Source organism: Aplysia californica, unplaced genomic scaffold, assembly GCF_000002075.1.
Source record: "Aplysia californica isolate F4 #8 unplaced genomic scaffold, AplCal3.0 scaffold00141, whole genome shotgun sequence".
NCBI classification, from domain to species: Eukaryota; Metazoa; Mollusca; class Gastropoda; order Aplysiida; family Aplysiidae; genus Aplysia; species Aplysia californica.
In genome coordinates this window covers 1,238,149-1,251,533 of record NW_004797411.1, presented here as the reverse complement: position 1 = coordinate 1,251,533, position 13,385 = coordinate 1,238,149, and the positions used below count along the sequence as shown (strand labels likewise).

At 40.8% G+C, this 13,385-nt stretch overlaps 1 protein-coding gene across 1 annotated transcript in view; it reads left to right on the top strand.

The window, feature by feature from the left end:
* The first annotated feature begins 1,322 nt into the window (after positions 1–1,322).
* The window catches only part of LOC106011569, a 25,552-nt gene continuing 13,489 nt past the window's right edge, over positions 1,323–13,385 (top strand). The window contains exons 1-4 of the mRNA XM_013081675.2: positions 1,323–2,159; positions 11,314–11,424; positions 11,871–11,939; positions 12,509–12,622. Of these exons, the coding sequence (XP_012937129.1) occupies positions 1,935–2,159; positions 11,314–11,424; positions 11,871–11,939; positions 12,509–12,622 (519 nt within the window). The 5' untranslated portion in view covers positions 1,323–1,934. The remainder of the gene's footprint in view (positions 2,160–11,313; positions 11,425–11,870; positions 11,940–12,508; positions 12,623–13,385) is intronic.

Genomic DNA, 13,385 nt, shown 5'->3' with positions numbered 1-13,385 from the left:
AGATGATGATGATGAAGATGATGATGGTGAAGATGATGATGATGATGATGATGATGATGATGATGATGATGATGATGATGTTCTTCGTCCAGTAATTTCCCACCTCCCTTTCGTATCTTTGACAAGTACTACACCCCTTTTCTCTCATAAATAAGAAGAAAGAAAAAAACGAAGCCAAAGAAAAAACCCAGAAATAATAATTATGAAGATCCCCAAAGCACCTCCACGTGCCTTGTCTTCTTCTCCAATCCCTAAAACAAAAATCAAAAGAAGTGTATATTACCATCGAAACGTATCGATCCCGAACGGATTGGACAATCAGGAATCGATTCTGATCACGAAAGATCGGGATTGTGCAAAGAAAGAGAGGAGAGACTCATTTGAATACCCGGACATGACCGAATACCTTTCTCTCTCCCCCCCCCCTCGTTTGTCCCACCAGTGAGAATTATTATTTTATGGCGTTGTCTGCCAATGAGTTTACGAACTTGCCCAACGGTAGTCCAGTTTGTTCTCTATAGAGATAAGACGCATATCAAACCGCTTATGTAGAGGAATTATCTATTTCCACCCTGCAGATCTACAGACAGATAGAACCGTATAGTATTTCAGACATCTGCAGGTGTGGTGCTGTCTTTGAGTGATATATTACTATGGATATAAACGAGAATCATTGCATGGGAAAACAGGTGGTGAGAGTGTTTAGGGAGCTGTTGATATACGAGCGTGTGCGCGTCCAACCCAGGATTTGTCTTTGGAGTGCCGTAGTGAAAATAATGAGATAATCCGTCGTTTTCACTTACTTGGACTGGAACGTGGTAAAGTCTTTGATTGCCATTGGCTGCCACTGGCGCACTGTTTGTGTAATAATATACAGATTTTGTGACGAGATTCGAAGTTTTAGTTTTTATTTTGTGCTTTTCTTCTTTATGAAGGCAAACTATGACACACGCTTCAGTCCTTTAAAAGTGTTCACCAAACTTTACCGCGGGAGAGACATTCGCACAGAGTGTATAACTTTCTCTGTGTACCACGGACTTTCTTTTTTCCATGAACCACTTAGAAACAGTGCTTTACTACTGTTCTCAATATTTTTTTTCTGATAGAACACAACATTGTGATAACCATAACAGTTACGTTTCTTTAAAAAAGTAGAAACCGCAACCGACAGTTACCTTGTTTTTTGTTAGTTTTTTGGGTTTTTTAAATTCCATCCTGAACGTATCGCCACACTCTCTTTGGTAGAGAACTGGAAGTACTGAAAGGTTCAATGTTTGAAGGTTAAGAAATATTAGGAATGTATTTTTCTGGAATGAAGTTGAAACCATAATTCACGAAAAAGACATATCTATTTGGTCTTTATCATTGTAAAAAGACTAGATTGAAGAACACAGACTGAGATGAAGAAGTTACTTCGGAAGTAACACACACACTTATCACTTATTAAGCTGTTACAAATTTGTGAGTTTGTGAATCACAGAGTGAGGTTTGCTGTGGATGAACACTGTGGGTCTCCTTCACATCCATATTTCGCTAAAAACATTTTGTCGAACGAGAAGCGCACAGCGTATCCAAAAAACGAGTTTCTCTGTCTCTGTCTCTGTCTCTGTCTCTGTCTCTGTCTCTGTCTCTGTCTCTGTCTCTGTCTCTGTCTCTGTCTCTGTCTCCGTTCCAGTTTCCGGAGTTGTTTGTGCTCAAATTTGTCTCTTTTATTTCCGTCTTTTGCGTTACAGAAGGGGAAAAATTGTTTTAAACTTTTAAAAGATATGAAACAAAAGTCTATTGGCTGAGTAAAAACAGGTAGATCTATATAATTCACTCTTACAACCGCACGTCGATATACTTTTACCTTTAGTTAGCACAATAACATCAGAAATCTGCTTTTGACAAACCTTCGTAAACATTTCCTTGTGTGACCGAGAGGATACCCAACAATGCCGGCAGTATCGATGGATAGTCGGGGAATTCCCGATGCTGCAGATCACCCAAAGAGATATTACATGGAGAAACTGAGAGGAGTGAAGAAAAAGACAAAGAAAAGAAACAGCCAGGGAGGAAAAGATGGCAAGAAGAAGAGAGGAGTGTCGAAAAAGACGAGGTTCACGATCGTAGAGATCAGGAGTATGGAGGCCCCGGAGAGGGTACAGCAACTCATGAAGGTACAGTCGTGTCTGTGGGGAGAGTACGGTGACGTGTGAGCTAGAAATATACAATAATGTTTACGGTAAAAAATAGAATAACGTTAACAAAAGAAAATTCAGTAACATTTCCTTTTGAGACAAAAAATGCAACAGGTTTACCTTAGATAATTGCAGTAATGTCTGAGGTAAATAAAACGTAACATTAACAGTAGAAAATACAATGGGATACAATTGAAAATATAGGTAGCGTTTAGTTTGACTGTGGTGGTGGCGTCGGTAGCCCAGTGGTTAGACTACCTGTACTTGTCTTCTTCTTCTCGATCGCATCACACTTGAAGTCTGGTATCTGTCATAAATTGGGCCGTCCTAGTCAGTTCATCTGGCGGCCGTATAGCTTCTCTTGTTGCGTCAGTGGGGTTGGCCACGTTTCCTGTCTCAGGGCCCTGCGTGTCTTGCAGTGCTGAAGGATGTGTTCAACAGTTTGGATGTACTTGTTTATACTGGAACCTCCCGAAAACAACCGAAACCTCCCAAAACCACCCGAAACCACGCAAAAATCACCCGAAACCCCCTCAAAATTTCTATGATATGATGTCATTTTCTATGTTATCTATCACTCTGTGGATAAAATATAATGTCGGGAGGTTCTTGGTTCTTTTTATAAGAGAAAAGGATGGTTTGTGAAATCTTTGTTCAACTTCATTCTTTATTTTGTTTTAACTGATGAGCGACTGCTCAGGTTGCAATTAATAGCCTGTACTTCGTAGAATTTTAATTAGTGTTATAGCAGTATTCAAGTATAGATTTTCACATAATGTTATGATGCGTTATTTAATTTCTGTTATCTTGTGCATGTTGTGAAGTATTCTATGGCCATGAAGTGACCCCTAAAATATTTTTGGGTGAAATTTAAAAAAAACTTGGGTTATCACTTATTATATTATATATTTCCTGGATATTTCCTAGACAAAAGTCCAGAAACGTATGTATGATTTTCTATACCCTAAAGTGGTGTTTGAAGGGATTTTAGGGCAGAGGGTAAAGAATTTTAAAAAGAAAATAATTGCCACTTTTTTCTCAAAAGGCATGTTTTACACAGCTTATATGTTTCATTTTAGTAGGAAACGTTCATTCTATTTCTATTGCGTTCATATTATCAAGAAGTTGCCATGTTCGAGTTTAAAATATGTTTTTACTGGTTTCTAATTGGAAAGAGAACTATTTTGGCCTTTTCTGACCTTTATCGCCGTTTTCTTAAAATGCTATTTTCACACATTTTATTTCATTTTCTTGCTGTATCTTATTCGACTTTAATGTAACTTTCACAAAATGTTAACGACTCCTATTTCTAGAAACTGTCTTGAGGAATTTTTGATTGTACATGCAGCTTTTGATAAATGGCGTCAGTTATGCAATAAGCCGATTTTTAAGTCCGGTACGGTAGAATGAAAACTAAAGCATATACCACTAATTCCCTAGACTATTTTTAGATATGTACTTTTCCTATGTACATGCCAAAATAAAAAGTGTTTGAAATAAAAACAAATAAGTCAAACCAAGTGAAATATTGTCTCTTGTATATAATGCTATTGTATTGTTTTTTAGTTTAAATAATTTTTTCAGGATCAAGAAGTATCCAAGTGGGTGGTTGGCGGGTGCTCTGGTGTGTTTTGCTCCTTCTTTCCTATCACACATCTATCGTCCTTATCTCCCGCCTCCTTCTTTCTTGTGTTTGTTGCTCTCTTGTAACACCTCTAATCTTCGGCACTTGTTTGACCTTATCCTGTTGCAAGTGCAGTAAAACACTTACTAAAACAAAAGAAGAATCCAAACACGATAATATTGTACAGTATTACAGATCTATATTTTTTCCACAGAGCGATAGATAGCATAGCAAAATAACATCATATCATAGAAATTTTGAGGAGGTTTCGGGTGGTCTCGGGTTTTTTGCGTGGTTTCGGGTGGTTTTGGGAGATTTCGGTTGTTTTCGGGAGGTTTCGGTATAAACAAGTGTCCGTTAGACTACCGGACCTGTAATCGTGAGATTGCGGTTCGGAGGTTCGAGCTTCTGCTCGGTCTGACGTTTGGTCATTAGGAAAGGCATTTAAAAAAAACGAATTTCCCACTTGGCTTAAATAACCTAATAGTGTTGATAGGGGCGTTAAACCTGTACCATTTCACCACCTTTTTGTGACAATAACGTTTTCAGTTGACAATACTGTGGCATTCAATGGCGTTTTCAGTTGATAGTACTGTGCATACAATGGCGTTTATGGTAAAACTACCGTGATTTTTATTGTCGAAATCATAAAATACAACCTTCTGTTGTGAACATTACAATTCCGAGTGGTATAACGTGTCGCAAACGTTTTACGACAACCTTCGGTACAAATAGGCTGTTTTGAAACTGTGTTTCTTCGACCTTGTACGCCAGACAATCCAGGAGGAGTATGGAATGTATGCCAATTAAAAAACGGAGACCCTCTGTTATGTAGCCAGCTTCCTCATATTGGAATCAAACTCATCCCTTCTGAGCGGAACTAAGCATGACTCAAGAATAGTGCAGTAGTCTAATGTTACTCCGTGTTTGGTTTTTGGAACTGATTTGGAACAACATGCATGGTTTGGTGAAACTGATAAACGTTAAAGTGAACCCCCCCCCCCACCCCCACCCCCACCCCCTCCCCCCCGGAAAATCCTTGTGCATCTAGAGACCGACTCAGAACTTTTAATTAAACCACCGTAAAGTGTCATATCCTATACGTGCAGCTTACTAAAGTTGCACGGTACTTGCTCGATAAACGAACAGAATAAACTACAATTTACTTTGGACCACATATGGAATGCTGTGACGTCATGTGCAAAGGGTCTGATACTTGTTTTATGAGTCGCGGGCTAAAGAGGACCTTCACCATTTCGTGTCTACGAGAAAAAACGACTTGTCTACCATACGAGGTCTTTGAACACGTTCAAGTCAGTAAAAGCCAGCAGATATCGGGGTTAAATGCTGTAAACACGCAAACCAACGGCCCAGGTCTATAAAACAGTATTGTTTTGAGTTTTTTTTTCTTTATCACTTCAAGACACTTTATTGACTCCGTGGAGCCGAACAAAAGGTGGCTCTCTTGATAGTAATCTGATATTTATAGAGAAATCGTACACAGCAGCTGGGGTGTCGCGGTTGACGGTATATGTTTTTAGTGGCTTAACTTGTTGGCTTGCGAGCTTGATTTTTGTTGGTAGGATATTACATGACGTACAAATTATGTAGTTTGGTGATTTTATCGGAGCTTTGGTGTCAACTGAAAAACAAACCCATTCGGTAACAACAGGTGTTTTTGTGTGAAAGGAGTCGTAGGTGTTTTTGTGTGAAAGGAGTCGTAGGTGTTTTTGTGTGAAAGGAGTCGTGGAAAAGACCAAGAAATGGCATGACTTACTACCTTACTTTTGCGGATTTCGTGATGGGGGCATGTTCCAGCAAAATAACCCACTCCCTGCTCCGTACTGCCGTTCCCCTAATCTTTACTTTAAGTTTCCTATTACTGATTTTCTCTTTTCTCCTTGCGTTTCTTTCTCTAAATCCTTTCTTTTCTTTTTTGCTACCGGTACCTCCTTTTCCACACTTTAAATCAGACCTGAACATGTACATGTTGTAATCTATAAATCCTCAGGGAAATCAGGAACTGTTGCGTGATCTTCCGTATTCGTACTTTGTGAATTGGTGTGTGAAATGAGATAACGGGAGAGAACGAAGTTGGATAAAAACAAACAACAAACAGCAAAACAAACAGCAAAACAAAAACAAAACAGAACAAAGCAACAGTTAATGTTATATATAACTGTCAGTTATTAAATTATAGATTCCCTCGCTAAGTCATCAGCGATACTGTCTCACGACGGGATCACGTCACATGCGAGTGATCATTATCATTTTAAATTTTACTTGAAAAAAAAAAGTAATTTCTGTTTAGAATTTCAGACCAAGGTATCTGGTGTAACAGTTAGGCTATTCGCAGGCGCACATGGAAGGCCTGAACTTGTTTCCCGAGTTTAAAAAAACGAGTATCTACATCTGCGCGCTGGGATAATGTGTCCCGTTCAGCCTGCGAGGACCCTGACTGTGTGGCAGGCAAGGATGAAGTATCCAGCTTCCTAAGTGATCGAAATTGAAGGTGTTATTCATTTACAATAAAAAGTATTGGAGTACAAGTACAGCTTTCAGTATGATTTTTACGTCCGTCTCTGAGATGTTTTTAGTCCCAATGTCTTCAGCAGCCGGTTTTGTTGCATTGTTCTTATTCTCTGTACCTTTTACCGGAAACGGTGCGACTTCATAATAATAATGATGATAATAGATAGCATTTGTAAAGTGCAAGTCCCCGCTCAATTGCAAGCTCTATGCGCTTGACAAGTTATACTATTACCCCAACAGACATGAGATTATTCTGAAACAACCTCAACCTCCTGAAAAGCATACAGTGCAAGCGGCCATTTATCGGCCCTAAAACACTAACAAACTGACAAGACCATTCGCTGTCTATGGCCGAGTACCCATTCCAACTTAGGTGAAGTGAGGAAAAATCGTGAAAAGTGCCTTTCCCAAGGACACAACGTCGGGTCGTCGGCTCGAACCTCCGTACCCGCCACCTCACGATTACGAGTCCGGAAGCCTTATCCCAAGGCCACCGGCGCTACAGACTTTCTTTGAACCTTTACTTGACTCCCAAGGGAAGCAGAGTAAATACAACATTGATCATAGTCAGTCTTTCTTCAGGAGCTCCCATCAGCTCAGTTGATATCATGCTGGATTAAAGATCGGTTGGCCCTGATTCGAATCCCCAACAGAGTGTTCTAGAACTTCGATTTTTCGCTGCAATTTTCAAAAGTTCTCCACCTGTTTTGTTTGATCCTATCGGAGGTTGGCGTTAATTTCGGAGATGGCACCCTCTAATCAACCGTAGAATGATGAAAGAGATGTACACAAAATCAACAATAACAACAACAACAACAGTTTTCCTGTTTTAAAGTGTCCCACACAGCTTGGGTGGACACTGACAGGCCCAGGGAAGTCACATGCTGTCTGGGTAGCATGAACTATATTGATGTGGACAAAAGAATCAGTTTTCAACATCTCCTATTCGTTTCTTCATCTCTTGTTCTTTCTCTCTTAATTAGCTCCTGCTTACAACTAAACAGGTAAACGAGCAGGGACGAAGCGTCTACATAATCAAATAATCACCGTTTTCCTTCCTTAATTTGGGAATAACGTGGCAGCCAAAATCACCCGTAGACCGTCACAGACATTGGCCTTAGACATTTAAACAGACCATCATGAACATGAAATAACCAATGAGCATTGAGCAGTGTGCACAGCACTTAAACTGTTTCATTGCCGCATTAGTGGCGTCGGTGGCCTAGTGGTTAAGCTACCGGACTCGTAATCGTGAGTTTGAGAGTTCGGGGGTTCAAGCCTCAGCTCGGTCCGACGTTGTGTCCTTGGGAAAGGCACTTTACACGAATTTCCCATTTGGCTTGGTCCTTTCGGAGATGGACGTTAAACGCGGAGGTCCCGCCCCCTTAAAAAACAACCTAACAGCGTTGATAGTAGCGTTACACCTACACCATTTGTCACATAAATACCTTGTTCACCCCTTCCGGGTCACTTTCATAAGCAGCCACACGCACTGACTATGTAAGATAACTATATCAAAATGGTAGAATCTACATGAAAAAGGTAAGGGGGACTAACTCCTAGTTATCTCATGGCTGCTGTGAGTGTATCCATTCCTGGCCACGAAAAGCTAGGAAAAGACAACCAAACTTCAAAACCAAAAAATCCCCCCAAAACACCCCCACCAAGCATTTGCAGTATTGTACTCCCCGGTTCTTTGCCTTCTTTATAAAGTACTAACACCGTTATTCCCGCTGCATGTTAAAAGTTAGAATTACGTTTAGCTCAAAGTGGAAATAAATATTAATTAATGAGCCATTTTCTTGGTTACTTTGTCGGTGAATATACAGTAATTAATTCAGGATTTATTTTCATTCACAACTCAGTGATCTAGCCTCTTTTAGTATGTGCTCTTATCTCTATCTGGTTCTTTGTCTCTTCTTGGTTACCCTGTCAAACAGTCAGCCTTTGCCACTGTAAACCAGTCCTATTGTTCAACAATTCCAGTCTTCTGCCCGACGAGGTTACTGTGTTTACCGTGAGCAAACCCGCCGGGAAATCAAGAACAGTTGCGTGATATCTTCAATGGCCGAGCGACCACAGTGTGTATTATGTTAACTGAGAGCTGCCACAGATCAGCAGGGTCACCTGCCAACCCCCCCCCCTCCCCCCGACAAACGCTCTGACCCCAGTCATTTCTCTGGCCGTTTCGCGCCATCGATTCCTTTCATATCTGGAGAGAATGTTACGAGAGGTTCGACAACGACATGTAATCAGACATGTATTGATTTATGCAAAGAACACTGCTTGCGTTTGAACTGTCATTAACCCCTCTGAAATAGACACAGTTACAAAATATGAAGAATATACCAGCATTGACTGAAGGTCGGCTGGACGTTAACTCAGATGGTATACTACAGATTGGATTGTGCTGGTTCGAATCCCCAGTGGAGCTTTCTGAATTTAGATTTATTTCATATTAAGTTTCTTTATACTCTTCATACATTTGCCTTAGTTCTATCGAAGGTGGACACTAATTTCGAAGGTCCATCCTCTTGAATACAGTGTAGACAGGAACGATATTATTTGGGTTTTGCTATTTCGTATTATTTCGCAAATTTTAATGTAGGACTGATTTCGGATGAAATGCACCCACAGTCTTTTCATTTTCTGTTTGCTTTTTGAAAGGTCTATCTGATTAATTATTGGTCTCTAATTTGTCTGCCTACATGCTTACTCGTTGTACTATTCACATCCCTGTCTCCCTCACTTCATCATACTTGCCACCATCTCCGGCTCACTTTTTGCCACACACATAAGACGCAATCAGTCATAACCGTAACGAGATACTCTTCGCAATTCGATGAGGATACTTTTTATCCCCTACAGTTTTTTTCTGCTCCATTTGATTATTTCTCTAGGTTTTTGGCGTACCAATACATAAAGGAAAATAAAAGAAGGAATTTTCCTTTTTATTCCGTTGAGTAATTTATTTTACATTGGCACACATAAACACATAGACTCTAGTATGGCGTAGATATTTACGGTAATCAAAACAAAGGTACAACATTTTGATTGCGAAAAAAGAATGTAGGCCTAGTCTTTTGAGTCTTTTTTTTTCAGGTGTGTAAAACTAAGTGCTCTAAAATGTACGTCATTTGATGAAAATAACACTTATCAATAAGTGTTAACCTTACTATTGTAAGAATTGGCATTTTAACCCGACCACGTGGTTTGGATTTTTAAAAATCGTTACTTAACCAAAATTAAGTTTAGGTCTTTGTTTATAAAAAAAACAACAACCTCGGTAACATTTGATCAAAGTCACAAGGAAGATGGTATGTTTAACTCACCATCAAAGAAATCAAGCCATCTGCATGCTCCGCGCGTTCCTGCTATTGCTATCCAGCGTTAGCTAATCTTTAATGAAGGCAAGGTGGGACTACATAAAACGTAATTAATGCAGAGTATACACATTTTCATCGCTGGCCTGTGGCAGTCCATATCCCATTCCTATGCAGAGCTATTTCAACCATAATATGGTCGCTTTTAAGGACAAGCGGGCTATCCCAAATTTCGGGGGTTTCCAGAAATCTTGACCTACACCAAAAGTGGGCATTGCCCTACCTATAGGAGAAGTTTGGCTTCATTAGTGTGTATATTTGTTTGGTTATAGAGACAACTCTCCTTGTCTTTTATAAACACGGAACGAGGAGCAAAAACTTTATCTTCGACTTTCTCAAAACAGCATTTTTCAGGATTGTGCTTAAAAAGAGACCATATCCAATACTCACTATGCCTCGGGTATTAGAATCCCTGCGAACACTGGTATCGATTCACTTATGTTATCTACAAGAAATTTGTCTGTCCGAAAATTTTAGTTCAAAAGACTAACAAAATAGGGTCGTCGTCCGAGTGAACATAAAATCGTCGGAAAGGCGAATTTTTCGTTGGCTATATTCTAGTCATTGGATACCTGTATTGGAACACATTTTTGAAAGCCCATGGCCTTGTCAGTTTTGGTCATTAAGTAATTTCCGTTCTGAGCAGGGTGTGTATTCTCGTTGTCCCAAAGCAATACCAAGAATCGGAACATTAACTGTTGGTCTCAAGAACGAAATTAAATCGACAAATCCTATGTTCGTTGCTCTAGTTTAGGCTAGAAAATGCGCCCGAGGGTGCAGCTGGCGGTATGGCGGCATCGCAATAGCTTCTCTTGGGCATTCCCACCTTAAGCTCCTTTCCCCCCATTCTATAAATAGTTTGAAAGTGTCCTTCGGCCATGACACCACCTTGGCGAACAGAAAGTGGTGTACGTAGGGACCCAATTGTTTCCCATGACGTCACAACATAACACGGGGGAAGTTGGGCCAGAACCTCCCCTCCCCTCTTTATGTATCCAATAGTTAAAGTGTTCTTTATTTGAGGCACACTGTTATAGTTACCACAGCTCACCACAGGGGGGTAGGAATAAGACTTCAAGAAGGATGCATTATTTCATGTTGGATATCATCAATGATTAGAATGGGCTAAAGATCAGTGAGAGCTGGGGTAAAACATGTCTTTTCAGTGTAACAGTTTAAAACTGAGAGCATTTGACATATCGAAATCGACGGGAAACGAGTTCGTGATCTGTTTCGACAGGTGAATTTTTACGGAGAGAGGGGCGATTTTGGAACCTCGTTCGCTTAGGTCAAATCATGTGAGTCCCGAATAAAGTGCTAGCGTAGATCTTTACCCTTGACCATTCTATGGTGTGACATCGTATAATAGCATCAACACGTAACGTTTAAAGTGCAGGCGACGTATTCATTCATTCTAAACTGGTCTAAGTCCATACTTCACAAGTACCCACTTTTAATTAGAAGAGCACTAAATGACACAAACAACTAGTAAACCCCTGACAGTTTTCATTAGAGAGGACAACACAATATATCGTTATAATCTAATGTGTTTTTGTACTTCACAAACTGAAAATTTATTTCTTGTCCTTTTCAGCTTGCCGAAGATGGGCGGAAGAAAAGCACCTTGCTACCGCCGCTTGATAAAGAGGCAACATTTTTACGCGCCCCAAGGAAAGGAGCCAGCCATACGTCTTTCTCAGATGACGTAAGTATGGACGGCTAATAACATGTTCTATTCCAGAATAAGAAATAGGAATATTCTTTTAAGAACAAACAGGTTCATCGTTCCAGAGTGCGCTCGTCAGCGTGGCGGGAGCGTCTTAGCTACTCCAGGGTGCTACAATTTCACCCCCCCCTCCCGAACCACCAATTCTTAAATAATTTAAAATCGTATTTCAGTTATGACAACACATTGGAGACACAGAGAGTGGAGACCCTGGATGTAGGTAATAGGTCAAATGATCTCCTTAGAAAATATCTTGTTATAATTTGTTAAGAGTTTATTTGGGGGATTTTGATATACAGTATCTTTTTACACATTAATGTATTGTTTACATGTACTGGTTTTATATAACTTGAGATATCTTAACTTTATTCTATGTAGTTGTGTACAGTCCGATAACCATACGTGGGTCTAATATTTGTCCTCAGTTCACGGAAACTAAAAGGTTCAAGCGCGTCAGCGTGGAAATGGACAGAAAAATCGTCACCCACCTCAAAGTAAGTCAACAGAGTTACCATCACTCTTATCTCTGTCAAATCTGTCTGCTGAGACGTTGTATCCCGCCCAACCCGGGCCGGCCCTGACATTAAGGGCCGAAGCATGTTTCCTAAATCATCTAAATTGTGTCGATTGGGCGTAAAAACATCTATGTTTCATAAATAAATGACTTGCCAACACTATTTCGGAGAAAATAGCATGAATTTGAGACGAAATCAACACTTTGCCGCATTACACACCACTCGCACTTTTCATGGGAACAAACTTGGATCGTTTAGGCACCAATTTAAAATACTGATTTCTCATAGTATCATATTATGGCTATCCTCTCTTACATATTCTATCCTACTGCATTTCCTATAACTTTTACTCATTTTTTTATCATCTCCTTTATTTTTTTCTCTAACTGGAGTAAACTCTCCTCTGAACTGTCCTCTACTTAGATCTACTCTTGTATCCTCTATTCTAACTTCTCCTCAACCCACTCCTGTAGTCTCTCTCCTGACTTCCCCTCACAATCTCTCCCAACCTCTCCCAATCTCTCCCAACCTCTCCCATATTTTCTCAGCGCCACCTGAACAAACGGATCCAAAAACGCTTTGACGGTCTCGGGGAGACCTGGGAATACACGTCAGACGGGGAGGCCGGCCCTGCTGTAGGAACAGATGGCTGGAGGAGCCAGGTGAGGCTGGGGTTTGGGTGTACTGGGCAGGGGTTGAGTGTACAGGAGTAGGGTTTGAGTGTACGGGACGGGGGTTTGGGTGTACAGGAGTAGGGTTTGAGTGTACGGGACGGGGGTTTGGGTGTACAGGAGTAGGGTTTGAGTGTACGGGACAGGGGTTTGGGTGTACAGGAGTAGGGTTTAAGTGTACAGGATGGGGGTTTGGGTGTACGGGACAGGGGTTTGAGTGTACGGGAGTGGGGTTTGAGTGTACGGGAGTGGAGTTTGAGTGTACAGAATGAGGGTTTGAGTGTACAGAATGGGGTTTGAGTGTACGGGAGTGGGGTTTGAGTGTACAGGAGTGGGGTTTGAGTGTACAGAATGAGGTTTGAGTGTACAGAATGGGGGTTTGAGTGTACAGAATGGGGTTTGAGTGTACGGGAGTGGGGTTTGAGTGTACAGGAGTAGGGTTTGGGTGTACAGAATGGGGGTTTGAGTGTACAGAATGAAGTTTGAGTGTACAGGGCAGGGGTTTGAGTGTACAGGAGTAGGGTTTGGGTGTACAGAATGTTTGTTTGTTTGTTGTTTAGTATAGGGTTTTACGGCGCTCGCAACTGCATAAGGTCATATGAGCGCGCGGGACACACCTAATACTTTTTCGTTGGTAGGAAATTTTGAATTTTGCCCGGGTGGCGGCCGAAGCCTACTCTTATCGATTTTAGACCACCAAGGGATCTTTAACGTGCGCAACTTGCACACGGGCCCTCCGAGATTTTTCGCCCTT